This window comes from Xyrauchen texanus, chromosome 48 (genome assembly GCF_025860055.1).
Source record: "Xyrauchen texanus isolate HMW12.3.18 chromosome 48, RBS_HiC_50CHRs, whole genome shotgun sequence".
Lineage (NCBI taxonomy): Eukaryota > Metazoa > Chordata > Actinopteri > Cypriniformes > Catostomidae > Xyrauchen > Xyrauchen texanus.
The window spans coordinates 9546397-9560761 of NC_068323.1; the positions used below are offsets into that span (position 1 = coordinate 9546397).

General features: G+C 38.7%; 1 protein-coding gene across 1 annotated transcript; it reads left to right on the forward strand.

Annotated features, from left to right (window-relative positions):
• Positions 1–333: 333 nt before the first annotated feature.
• On the forward strand, positions 334–14134 carry LOC127640011 (rho-related GTP-binding protein RhoE-like). Its single transcript, XM_052122385.1, has 5 exons — positions 334–641; positions 802–889; positions 9669–9778; positions 10884–11018; positions 11714–14134. Exons 1-5 carry the CDS (start codon positions 495–497, stop codon positions 11960–11962), a joined length of 729 nt encoding a protein of 242 aa, XP_051978345.1. The 5' UTR covers positions 334–494; the 3' UTR covers positions 11963–14134.
• The last annotated feature ends 231 nt before the right edge of the window (positions 14135–14365 follow it).

The following is a 14365-nucleotide window of genomic DNA, read 5'->3' on the forward strand; positions in this document are numbered from 1 at the left end:
ATCAACCTTTCAGTTAAAATGTACCTTCATTTTTATAGCTGACCCTTGTCTTAATGTGGTTTCATTGTGTTTACTTGTTTATCCAACAGCCAAAACTATAATGATGATTATTGGAATTTTAGTTTGGAATTTAAGAGTGGTTCGAACTGTGTGTTTGAAACAAACATCCAAAACCACTGCTTGAGAAAACACATTTGTGATTTGTTTGACTAAACCATACAGTTCCTTAGCCAATGGGGGCGCTCTATCCCTCTCCCAGTTGAAGGAAAGGGGAGGATCACTGGAGGCGCATATAAAAGCCCAGCACATACCCAAAAAGTGAGAGGGTGGGAATTCAAACAGTTGATTTATTTTCCTGCAGGAGTGCGAGCGAGAGAGACCAGGACACGGATATTAGGCACAGGGAATCCGCAACACTTCCACAGAGTGATTATAGAAATCTGCGCCTTTTTCCCCATCGCGCGCCTCCGCGGACTTGCGCGTAAAGACAATCAATGAAGGAGAGAAGATCGGTTCAGAAACTATTGCAGTCCGGTATGGATCCGAGTCAGAGCGTCAAATGTAAGATCGTGGTCGTGGGGGACAGTCAATGTGGGAAAACCGCTCTGCTCCACGTTTTCGCCAAGGACTGTTTCCCGGAGGTGAGATGATGCGCAAAGAACCCACTTAACGAAACACTCTTAAATATATCCATTAAGTAATGTTTAATAGATTCTACATTTAGTTTAGGTTTAATAAATAAATAATAAAAAAGTCCTGTTTGGCCACATTTGTCATTTTCTGCCTGGTTTCTTGCCATAGAATTATGTGCCCACAGTGTTCGAGAATTACACCGCAAGTTTTGAGATTGACAAGCAGAAAATAGAGCTCAGCCTGTGGGACACTTCAGGTGAGTCTCACACATGTTTTTATGTCTTGATGCATTTAACATTTCTGTTTGTTTATTCTGCATGATAAACTGCTGTGATATTGCAAAAACACTAGATTGTACTGTATGCAACATAGTACACATATGTACACTGTAGGTTGTATTAACAGTATTCTCTATATAGGGTAGTCTACTGTATATATAGTATACACACGTTATATATCAGTGGTACAATTTTTAAATGACTTTAAAAGTCACAATTGAAAAAGTCAAGGTTTTACCCATGCAGCCATTGTTTAGCCCCTACTGTATAATATATATATATATTAGACACACACTGGGTACATAATGTAAAGTATTATATTATACTCTCATTATATACTAGTCTATGTAAACAGTTAAAAAGTATTGTATAACCAATATATATATATATATATATATATATATCTCCATATTGAACTATATCAAATATACTCTCTATATATACATTATATAATATATTGGGGTTAAATAATTCTATAAAGTGTACTATACTATATCATGCATATGCTGACTCTGTATATACACTATAGAATTGTGTAACCTCCATTTATAATGTAAATAGTGCACTATAATATATTGTGTATATACAATATATAATTGTTTAACCATTTTATATATAATATAAAATGTGTGCTATATTGTACTTTATTGTATATACTCTATATGCAGTGTACTGTACACTTTAAAATTGTTTAACCCTTTATATATATAATATAAAGTGTGCTATAAACTGTATGTACTCTATATAAACATGTAATTGTTTATGCCCTTTATATAACATAAACTGTACTATACAATGATGTGTAGATATGGTCTTTGTATATACTTTGTATATAAGATTGTTTAACCCCCATATATATATATATATATATATATATATATATATATATATATATATATATATCTCAAATAAAAGTGTACTATATACAGTATACACTCTTTATATACATTATTTAATTTTTAACCCCTATATATAATATACAAATGTACTATACAATATTGTATTTTCTGTATATATGCAAGATAGAATTGTTTAACCCTTATATAATAATACATTATACATATTATAGAAATGTTTTGACCCCTATATATATATGATATAAAAAGTGTGCTATTTTCATCTATATTGTATATAAACACTAGAATAGACTAAAATAACATGTTGTAATCTAATAAATAAGGGTTTGATGGTGATTGTTTTACCTGAAAAAGTTCCCATATGAACATGTAATTCACTTATGTAAAAGATTAGAGTACACCTGTTCCAGACACATTCAGGCATGTTGTCATTCTTAATAATACCGCTGGTTTCATCATTTTGATGCATCAATGTGTTTTGCAAGGTAATGATGTGATGGCCAAGATGTTTGTTCCTGAAGCAAAATCTGGATTTGTTTCTTTCTCATTCGGAGCGGTAAAGTGATTCTCAGTTGTTGAGTCAGTTCAACAGCCTGCCAAGCATTTAATCACACACACACACACACACACACACACACACACACACACACACACACACACACACACACACACACACACAAGTAAAATGTATGTGAACTGCCACTCAATTTTAAGATGGCATTGTGGGGAATTTTAGCTGTAAATTATGTTTTGCGTTAAGTAATGAAACCGAAACCGTTTCTACAGCTGGGTTTTTTTCTGTAATTCAATCATTTAAATAAATCCAACAGCCATGACCACGCAGAGGTAAATGAGAGCTGGGAATTGGCTGGCTCTTGTTGAATGTAGGGTGCTGGTCCATTTCCAAAGCTCCGAATCAGATCAACCAAGAGAGATCCGGCCAGACAGACTGCAACAGACTCATATTTTGGCCTCTTTGGGGCTTAGCTGTGATATGGTGTAAACTGTGTTCAGACCTGTACCAAAGACTTCGGTTGTTTGGTGCTGTGTATGATTTTAATCTAGAGTTATGTGCTAAATCTTTCCTGTTGAAGAGACCAGCATATGCTGTGGTCCCCCGCATGGGATGTCCCCACCAGGTTTCTTACCTAGCTTACCTAGCAAGACGCTCAACGCTCAAAATGTCGTTATCGGCACAATCCTGCGTACTGTCCACATGGAGCCTTGTTTATCTAGAAATGCAGAAGGCGTCTTTTTGCGTCATTGCCGTATAACCTTAAAAAATGACATTATACAAGACTTCTGTTAAATTAAACCTAGACAACAGGCATTAAACAAACAAAAAGAAGTGTATATGCTATTGTATTCTTTTCCTGTTTTTCTGCTCCAAACCCAAAGTCTTGGTTTCACTCTTTCGAAAAGGTACTAGTTGATTCCAGAATGGTACGCATTTATTCTTGAGACCCGACTTCATCAATAGGTTCTATAACGGTTATAAATCTGGAGTCAGTTCCTCCAATCTGGAGCCATGTGTTGAGTCGTTTGGATCTCTTTCCAAAAATCTACAGGTTTGTGCTACTCCATTTTAATGCTCTAAATTTGCAGTCAGACCCAACTCTAGGGCCATGTGCTAATATGGAATCCAATTTCTATATTTCTAAACCATATACACAAGTTAGAGCTGTTTCAAATCATAATTCATGACATGGTGGTGCAGTTTGTGAAGTAGGTACAGGAGTGCTCCAATCACAGCTGTCTGCGGTGGGTGTCTGTGGGCAGGACTGCCCGTCTGGTACTGGTGTTTGGACATGTAGTTAGTTGCAAGTGTCAGGCCTTGGGCTTGCAGGCTGTTGTTCATTACGGTGTAAGTTATTCTTTTGAACCAGACTCCAAGGTCTTCCCAGTGTGTGTGTGTGTGTAAGCGCTATTTCCTCTCAAATGCCTAAGTCCAGAATTTAACAAGTTCCAAACACACCTGGGCACATTGCAGATAATGAGATGGAGACTGCCAGACACTCTGGGCAGAATTTCAAGACTTATGTGTTTGTGAAAATTTCTTCTAACAATCCTAAATTCATTGCCTTGAGTGTTTTTGAATAGATAAATCAGGGAGTTGCTCCCAGAATTCCCCCAATGGTTTGTTTGTTTGTTTGTTTGTGCTTATCTTTGTGCTGTTATCTTTAACAGCTGCCACCCCCATCAGCCAATCAATTGGTTGCTCCTGTCATGGTCCACCAATCAGCTGAGTCACGACCCCATTCACTATTCAGCTGACAACAACTGTCACTGATCTGAACCTATTGATACAGCAGGAGTCTTAAGACATGTGCACCATTCTGCAATCAACTAGTTAGTTTCTGAAAGTATAAAACCCAATACTGTTGGTTTAGAACACACAAGAGGAAAATACAATGGTGTTTACGTCCTTTCTGGTTTGTTTTAACTCCCTGTTTTCAATGTTCAATTGAACAAGTCTTGCTTAATGTCTTTTTTTTTAGATTGCCACCCATTATTTTCGACGTTAAAACCATAAATGCTTGTGGTTACAAAGCAATTTTTTATTTAGTGTAATATTTGACCGTAATTTCAGAGTCATGTCTTGTGTAACGTCTTTTGTAGGAGTGCCGTTCATTATGTTGTATGTTTAAATGTTCTGCACATATTGCAATGTACTGAGTTGTGTAGAGTAATGTTTGACTGATATTTCAATTTCAAAGAGCCTGCCAGTCCACTTCATGAATGATTCATTAGGGTTTTGTAGTCCATATTGACTTTAGGGGATAGGAAGGCCTTCTAAATCTGACACCCAAGTGTGCATGTTCATGTACTACATGTTATTTGTTACCCAAGAGGCCTTGTGCCAGGAGAACATGCTACTAGAAACGATAGACTGCATACTCTGATCATCTCAATGGCTGTGTGTGTGTGTGTGTGTGTGTGTGTGTGTGTGTGTGAGCGTGTATTTATCACTTTGTGGGGACCAAATGTCCCCATAAGGATAGTAAAACCCGAAATTTTTGACCTTGTGGGGACATTTTGTCGGTCCCCATGAGGAAAACAGCTTATAAATCATACTAAATTATGTTTTTTGAAAATGTAAAAATGCAGAAAGTTTTCTGTGAGGGTTAGGTTTAGGGATAGAGTTAGGTTTAGGGGATAGAATATAAAGTTTGTACAGTATAAAAACCATTATGTCTATGGAAAGTCCCCATAAAACATGGAAACCAAACGTGTGTGTGTGTGTGTGTGTGTGTGTGTGTGTGTGTGTGTGTGTGTGTGTGTGTGTGTGTGTGTGTGTGTGTGTACTCTAAAAGTGATCCCTAGAATGGGACCCTTCCCCCAGCCCTTCTTCCATACACTTATTGACCAGAAACCCCCTGCAGATGAGAAACCAGGGTTTCCACATGTCTCAAAGCTTCCCTATCCACCAGTCAGACATGATCAATCAATGTACGCACATACTCTGCTGGGCTGGTTTTGTTCCATTGTGGCTTATCGTTTGAGATAATCATAGTACCAATAGTTTGGTCCATTGTCCCTCAAGCGTCCCATCTTTGTTTGTTCCCCTACAGCTTTTGACAGATACATTGTCATGGTGTAGATGTTTTCGACTGGCAGTCTTTGAAATTGGCATCATTGATTGGTTGCCTCAGGGGGTGACCTTGTTTGTTGCAGCAGAAATGTTCTAACCTTCAGATTGTTGAGGTTGTGTGTAAGATGGCAGGTGAAATTTTGGGGTGTAATTGGGGTTTGTTTGTGCTACAGACATGAATGATACCTCATATTGTGTGACTTGTTGAGGCGAGATATGCTTTGACATTTCTAAATGATTAAATGTATGATTTTTGCATGGTTGATGATATAATTGCCGAAAAAATCCATCAGACTTACATTAAAGGAAAGACCTAAACCATGTCTCGAAACCAGAATTTGGGGCGATTCGCAACTTCCCAGAACACCTTAGAAATTACTCAGATGTGCCCTAGAAAACACCTAGAATTATCTTGGCAACTATTTATGCCCTTGGAATCACCCACAACATCCTCTATCTTTTCTCTACGTTCAAAAACGTCAGTGTTTATACTTGATATAGTTTCGTTCATCGGTATCCTATTGCTATAGCAGATCTCTTTAAAGTCCTGACCTAAGACTTTGTTATCTAAACCCCCTAATCCAACTCTTGACTATTATCTGCAAGTGAGACCCCATTATCAGCTGACCCCAGTAAACAAAACATTCCCGGGATCAGTTGAGTGATCTCCTACCGGGACAGACTTTCTCAGACCGACTCTCCAATACTCGGATCACATTTCTGGGCTCGGCGATTTGGGCTCACATGCCTTACATTCCTGAGAGGAAAGGTTTGCTCTCGCAGCCCACAAAGAAGCTATTGTGCGGTGTGCCACCAAGAAGAAAAAAAACACCATGTGAACCGTTATTTTCTCTGAAATGATTCTTACCTTGTTAGTTGGAGAGGAAATTACCTTCAGGAGGAACTTGTGTAGTGATGTTGAGTTCAACAAGAATTGAGAAGACGTTTTGACCGTTTTTGTCAGTACTCTCTTTATGACTTTGTTTTTTGTTCTTTGAGTCCCATTTATCAAAACAATATGACCCAACTCTGATTGGAAATTATGATTTTGGAAATTAGTTAAGTTTAGGGGTCATGTATTCTTAGAGCTGAAGATATGTGTTTGTTTATTGCTTTGTTTTGATCTAGCTCAGGAAGGTCAAGAGGGATACAAGCCAGCAACACCAATGGCCAAGAGTTCTTTACCCTTTGTGTGTTTGTGTGTGTGTGTGTGCTTTACGCGGTCACCACATGTTTAGAAAAGGCATTTTAACACTCCGGGAATCCATCAGCTGTTCTGTCAGTATCCCCATCCCCACACACACACAAACTTTCACACACTGAGGTACGTGTTGTGATAGCTATGGGGAAGTTAGCTATTACTTACACACAGCTGTGTTTGGGGTTTGTATGCATGCATTGGACAGTGAAATAAAATTATTTGTTTAGTGAGCTGTTTAGAGAGAAAACTGTGTGTGTTTGGTGGGGAAGGCATCAAATAGTGTGTTTATGTATTCATGTGTGTGGGCATCTGCTAGCAGAAACGACTGAAAGTCACACTAACAAGAAGTACGAAGTATTACCATGTTCTATGGACATGCTACAATGGCAACATGTTGTATTTTGATTTTCATTTGCCATGTTTTTCAATATGTAGCATGGTACAGTACCTTGGAATACCATGCAAATAGTATTTGATAAGTAGCAAGTCATCAATTTGGTGTCAAAGTAGGATGGTATTACCATCTCAGGGTTCCCGCGGATACTTAAAAAGTCTTAAAACATCTTAAATTCTGTTTTTCAAAATGTAAGGTCATAAAAAGTCTTAAATATCTTAAATGATTCATCAAAAGTCTTAGTTTTTATTTAATGAGGTTTTAAATTTGGGGGCGGAAAGACAGGAATCGTGATATGACCTAATGTGATTACCAAACTTCAAAAGAATTTGAATTAATTAAATGCATGCGCTGCATCCTTCAGAGTGAAAACAAGGCACGGTTGAATTTTCTCCAAGCACACAGGGGCTTGTGAGTGTTTTCAGCTGTTGCAGAGCTGTTCACAATCATTACGCCATATCGGAAATTTATGACACATGATCAACCGTTGATGATGATCTTGTGTTGATGAAATAAGACAATGTTTACTTTAATTGTTTATATTGTAATATGCTGTAGATTATTGTTGGAGTGCACACCCTTATTTGTTTGAATGAGCAGCTGGAAGTGCAAACATTTCAAAATAAGAGTCCCTGGCGTATTTCAAAGTTAAAGGTCCTTTCAAGTTAAAGGTTCGACGCTATGAACTCCCATCACAATTATACGTAGTTCATCTGGAATTTAACAACATTTTGACTTTGTCTGGCCCTCCCCATAACAGGAAGGAAAGACTAAGGACATTTAATATAGGCTACCAATTTGTGGCAGGGGCAGGGTTGTGATTCCACACACCCGGCCCCTAATTAGGCTGATTAAGCCCGAGAGGAATAAGGCCGGCCGGAGATGGCAGTGGGACAGAGAGAGAGAGTTACGTGGGTGCTGTCCGACATCTGTGTTTATTTGTCTTTTTGGTTCAGTTTATCATTAAATGATCATTTATATTGTTAAGATGGTTCTCGCCATCTCCTTTCCATTGAACTGTGTTACACTGGTGCCGCAGCCCGGGAAGGAGGAGGGATGCACCGTAGTAGAGTCCTCGCCACTACCAGCAACCCCAGTGGAGCAGCCGCGGCCATCTGTCCTGCCACACAATTAAAAAAATATATATATTAACAGACTTTCAACACTTTATTGCTTACAGCCTACCCTGTTTTACTGATGAGCAATGTTAAGTCCATGTTGAATGTGTGCCTGTTGAAGTAAGAGTCTGTGACACATGATTTATTTTTAGATTGTGTTGGTATGGGGATACAGTATTCATTTTATTTTATTTGTTCAGGTCTTGAAAAAGGTCTTAAGTCTTAAATGAGATTTTCTGCTATAATATGTTTTTACTAAAACTTATCACTACGTTTTTGTTACTTATTACATACTAAAAAGGACCACTTTTTAACGTGTACTGTGGAAAAACGTATTATTCACATAATAAAGTAACCAAACAGTGAACGTTTTTAAGTTGTTGTTCTGGTTTTTCGCTTGTTACTGTGGCTAGAATATGATGCCTGGGGCTGCGTGTGTTTTGCAATGTCACATTTTTCCACTTAAATTCTGGCACTGTTAATCATCATTTTGTCAAACAAAAAGGCTTCCCTTCTCTCTCTTTCCCCCTCTCTCTGTGTTTCCTCCATAAACACCACCCATGTCCTGGCATGTTATAAACATGTTTGTCCTGTGTGGATTCTGCAGTCTGTGTCGTGTTAACGGTGGGTGGGAGCGCTGCATTTTCTCTGAGTAAATCCAGGGCTGTACTGTTCTCTCAAAGACTTAGGGAAAATTCTTTGGAGAGTTATGGGGGAGGGCATGCCACATGTGGAAAGGGTCTAATTATGTATTTGTTCCGTTTACTAAGACAAGCCTCACTGTTACTATTGCATATACTTATGAATAGGGATAATTTAGGAACAAACTTCGGAACGTTATTCATCCCGCGACATCAGTGATACTTCAAATTATGTGGCTGATAAAGAGGTGTGCTTTGACAATGGAGATGTATAGAATTAGTAAGCAAACAGACTTCTGACATTCACCTAGTAGATGATAGAACAGGCCAGTCAAATTCATGGAGGTACCTGAGGGGGAAGGGGGGGGGGCCCTTTATTCACATTGACCAGTAAGCAACCAACATGCAGTGCCTAGAAACTACCCATAACACCATAGCAACACTCGGAACACCTCAGGAACTGCATAGAACCACCTTGGCAACCACCTAAAACACTGTAGCACCAACCAGAACACTCTAACAACCACATAGTAACACATTTTAAACATTCCGAATACCTCAGCAACAGCATAGACACTATAGCAACCAACCTTACACTGAACTTTAACACTCTAAAACACTCAGAACACCTCGGCAACCATATAGTAATGCCCTGGTAACCACCTACAACAACCTAACATTACGATGGGGAGTTTTGTGTTGGCAAGAACTACTCAAATTGTCTTTATGGAAAATGTGACGTTCTAGTTGTTGCAGTAGAGGTATGGTCGTCACTTTAGCATCAGCTAAATTTCAGGAAACAATCACTTGGAGAAATGAGCCACCTGTGGATTAAAAATTCATGAATTACTTTTAAATAACTGTCTGTGCTGGGTTTCTAAGTGAAAGATGAATGATGTTTAGTGATATATTGACACCTATTCAAAAACTAACCAGTCCGCTTCTGTGTTACAGGTTCCCCGTATTACGACAATGTCAGACCTCTCTCGTACCCAGACTCTGATGCCGTCATCATATGCTTTGACATCAGCCGACCAGAAACCCTGGATAGCGTCTTAAAGAAGGTGAGCATTTTCCACCTTGAAGTAACTGAATTGACACACTTGATGTGATTTACAAAAGTAGGGCATTCCTGGATAAACATGCTTTATTGTTCCTGGAACTATATTTTCTTTTTATAAATCAGATTTTGGGGTCAGGAATTGGGTTAAGGTCTTAAAGTTTCTATGAACCAGTCAGATTTTAGGGTTAGATGAAGTGTTGAGGTTAGGGTCTTGAGCAATATTCCTGTCTACCAATCGTTGCCCTCTGAAATTAGGGTAAGCGTTAGGGTCGGGGTATGTTTTGGTGCAGTAATAGCAAACCATGGGTTGCAGAGTTTGACCGCACAGACTAATGGGCCTTTCAATGCTTTTCCCATTCTGTCCTGTTGTGTTCTGCCCATTCTCTTTTTATATCCCAGTGAAATTGCCCTTTGTTTGGTAGGATTGAATATCTTCTCTTAGGATGTCAGACTGAGGTCAGGTGTCTGAAACCCTACTTGATAGTATTATTATGCTGTGATTAACTAGAGCATGTGAGTGGAAGTTCAGTCCTGTGGTTTGTCTTAAAATGGTTATGGTTGAGATCTGGGTCAGAGAATGTGAAACAAGATCAGGTGGCATGCAGGTCCTTGCTCTGAGCTCTCTGGGGACTTTGAGGCCTCTGAGAGTCAGAGGTGAGCAAAACGGATCATGGGAATGAGAAAATACAGGGTGTCCATGTTCCTGTGCAAACAATCTTACAACTGTCTAGATCCCGCCGACTATGCCAACTTGTCAATGAGTCTGTGCGAGCAGAGATTAAATCTGGCAATTTAATGCCACACCAACAAAGGAAATGCTTTGTTTTCTGAAGGAAAGTAATGCAGATCACTTGTAGCACTGTGGGGAAGAAGCACACACTCTGAAATTCTCACAAGAACTCTTTATTCTCACAGGAAGTGTGTGCCTCACCTGTAGGATGGAAGATTAATACTCTTGTGGTCGTAAAAAAAGGGATGGGATAGAACTAGATACTCTGAGAGAATGAGAAAAGGAAATGCTTGTCCTTGTCTTTTGTCCTCTGGGACAAGTATGGAACAAAGGTTTATTGGTTTATATTTTCTGTGCTTGTCTATTTCTCGTGCAGTGGAAAGGAGAGATCCAGGAGTTTTGTTCCAACACAAAGATGCTGCTCGTCGGATGCAAGTCGGACCTCCGAACGGACCTCACGACTTTAGTGGAACTGTCTAATCACAGACAGACGCCTGTATCATATGACCAGGTGGGTGGTTTTAATTGGATAAACTGCATAAGCGGTTACGTTGAACAGTGTTAAATGATAATAGGGGCAAAATAATATTCCTTTAGACTTGCATTAAAGAACACACTAGAAATGCATACCAATGTCCTTCAATGTAAACTTTTAATCTTTAAGTAGATTAAATGGCTTCTCTTAATTTGCCTAATTATCTAACGATCATCAAATTACTTTACACGTAATTACGTTTATCATCGAAGGCATTTCATTGCCAGTACTATGGTTTGGATTACAAATTAGCATTTATTACAAGCTCATATGTTAAATGTCTGAGATAAAGTCTCGCCTTTTAGTTCTGAGCCAATCACTAAAGAAATTACCTGTCAATCAACTCTAGAACGTGCATGCGCATTATCTATACAAACTGGGAAAATTATGTGTTTTAGCGCAATGTGAGGTAAAGAATCACAATTTATGATACCAGTATATTGTCAGATTTTTATATACTTTGAACGTAATCCCTACCATTTTTGAGAATTTGGTCTTTCTCCATTTAAGTAGATAGGAGCTGCACTGGCGTTACTGGAAATGGTCTCTTGGGAACGTTTCCAAGAACTTGCTAGAAAGACTTTGTTGTGAATCATCGTTTAACTTTTAATTGCTGTCGCATTCATTTAATTTCTTATCAAAGCTCATGGTTCTGTCTCTTTCTGTTTTAGGGTTCAGCTATGGCTAAGCAGATATCGGCACCTTATATAGAATGTTCTGCAGTACAGTCGGAGAATAGCGTGCGGGACATTTTCCATGTCGCAACGTTGGCTTGTGTAAATCCGAACAACAAAAACCTCAAGCGCAACAAATCCGCTCTCTCCACCAAACGCATTTCGCATATGCCCAGTCGGCCTGACCTGGCTGCCGTGGCAACAGACCTACGCAAAGACAAAGCAAAGAGCTGCACGGTCATGTAATGCGAACTTGCATGGGGGAAAAGATGCATTCTGGGAATAGGCAAGGGTGGACTGTGAAAAGAAGAAAGGTCTGGAATTGCCTCCAAATGCAAAGCAAATGTTTGAGGATTCCTGATGTCAACCCATAGTACTGCCCCAACCATCCCTTCTAAACTTAGCTACTCAGCAAGAGGATGTCTCCACCCTCTCGACCAATGGGAGGCCTTCCTTCCGACTCCTGGAAGTGCTTTCTCTCTGCAAGGTTGCATCAGGAAGCTGAGCTGCCTGCAGGAAATGAAGGAGGAAGTTGAATCACATAACCATTGAGTCCAGAGTTCCGCTGAGCTTTGGTTCACTGCTATTTTTAAAACTGTTTAAGAGAAAAGATGTTTTGATCGTCGTACAGACCAGATTGACTGAACTGTGAAGGGGAAGACTGCTTCTGAAATGTGGATAAAGGAAACTCTTCCGTTGGAAATGGAAGAGAGTATCACTGTGGTTGCGGATCACTTCCTTCTTCGATCCTCAGTTTTGGTCTGTTGTTGCTTCTGTAGAGCGAGAGCACAAGTTTGTGTGTGCATGGGTTTTCATTTTCTTATGCTAAGCTCAGCTAAAGCTGTCACCATGGATACACCAGCTGGTATATTTGAACTCGCACTGTTTTCTGCAGAACTCCTCATAATCACATTACACTTCATTAGAATTCAGAAACTGAAAAACCAAAGAGCTGGAAGATTTACAAGTCCAATGACTCAACACTCAATGTTCTGGAGGGCGTGATGGATGTGAATTAGAGGGCTTGTGGTAGATCAGAGAAAATATTTTCCCGGTTCCGCTTGTCTGTGCAGATTGGGTAAATGCAAGTACAAATACGACCTTTGAGATTTGAATGGATCGATTTATTGATGGTGTCTGGCATTTGTTTATTCCTTAAAGGAGCGTTCTTACTGACTCTGAAAAGATGCAGGGAGTGGGGTGGTCAAATTATGCAATTTATCAACCTGAATATTAATTACGTGACATGATGTTCCCCCATTAGTCCCTGTGACGGATTTGCTTAAAAGCAGAATTTGTTAAATAGATGTTACGATTGCCAATTATCATTTTTGCATTGTCACCGCAACAGTTTGCGTTTGGCCGTAAAGTTGTAGTAGCCAACTACAATTTTATGCTTTGTACTCTTAAAATTAAACTCTGTAAATATAATGTTTTTTCCGAAGTCGGGAGAACGAATTAGAATTATTGATTTTCAGTCAGCGACGGAGTTCAATTCAGCGGCGTTAATGCGAATGCGCAGTTATGCGCAATCCAAGAAGGAACGCCTACAACAGTGACCTCCAGTGGTTTAATCTCTGTCAGTGTGAACGCCCCATAGGAATAAACGACACTATTGCAGTAACGAATGATTGTTGAACACTATCATCATGGCACAAAAGTAGCTTTTCATCGTGAACTGTAGTTATCATAAAGCGTAATGTGAAAATTTGTGCCTTTTCCGACATCTGTGAAGTTCTTTTAAGCACAATTGTTAAAATAATGATTAAATAATCAAATATCAAACTGAAGATCAGATTAGATTTGTGCTTTTCTCTGCCCAGTCCAACAAAAAAGAAATTGACTTCTGAGGAAGTGTACGACAAAATTGTTTTTTCCCCCCTCTCTCGCTCTCTCTCCTATTCCCTATCTGCTCCCAAACAAACACATACAAATGTGTTACTCAAAATATCATCTTGCAGAGCCATGAGAGAAGATGCATTCCAACTTTGTTTGTTGTAGCGAACTGCAAGATTGTCTAAACAAAATTTGCATAAGTATGAAGCTAGCTACAGTCATTCGCTGCATGATTATAGCTGCACTCTTATTTCAAACTTTGAAAACATAAACAAAAAGCTGTCTTTTTTACATTTGCATAATTTTTTCCAATGGTTCAGATCATTTTCTTGACTTTTTCAAAACACAGGCAGTATTAAACAAATGTTGTGTATGTGATGATAAAAAAACGTTTCCTAATGTAGGATGTCTGTAATTTTGTTTTAATACTTTGTGTGTTGAGGTCCATTTATGTCTGTTTTTGTTGATGTAGACATACTATTTATTGAATTATATATTTTTCCCGTAAAAATAAATCCAAAAATAAATAAACTTTTTTTTTTTTTTAATATGAAATGTGTTTTTATTGCTGCCATTATGGGGTCATCAAAGAAAGAGGTGGTCAGAATATTGAAAACCTGCTTCTAGATTTCATTTTAATATCAATAAAGAATCTTGATATTATACAAAAGTAGATTTCATTTCAAGGCATGCATTACCGTCTTATGCAGACAGCGTTTTCGTTTCATAGATTTGTGATTCATCTGCTCATTCCTAATGTCTCGTTCCTTTCATTCCATGTGTGTGTGACTTTGCCCTGAGCGTTGAATCTCT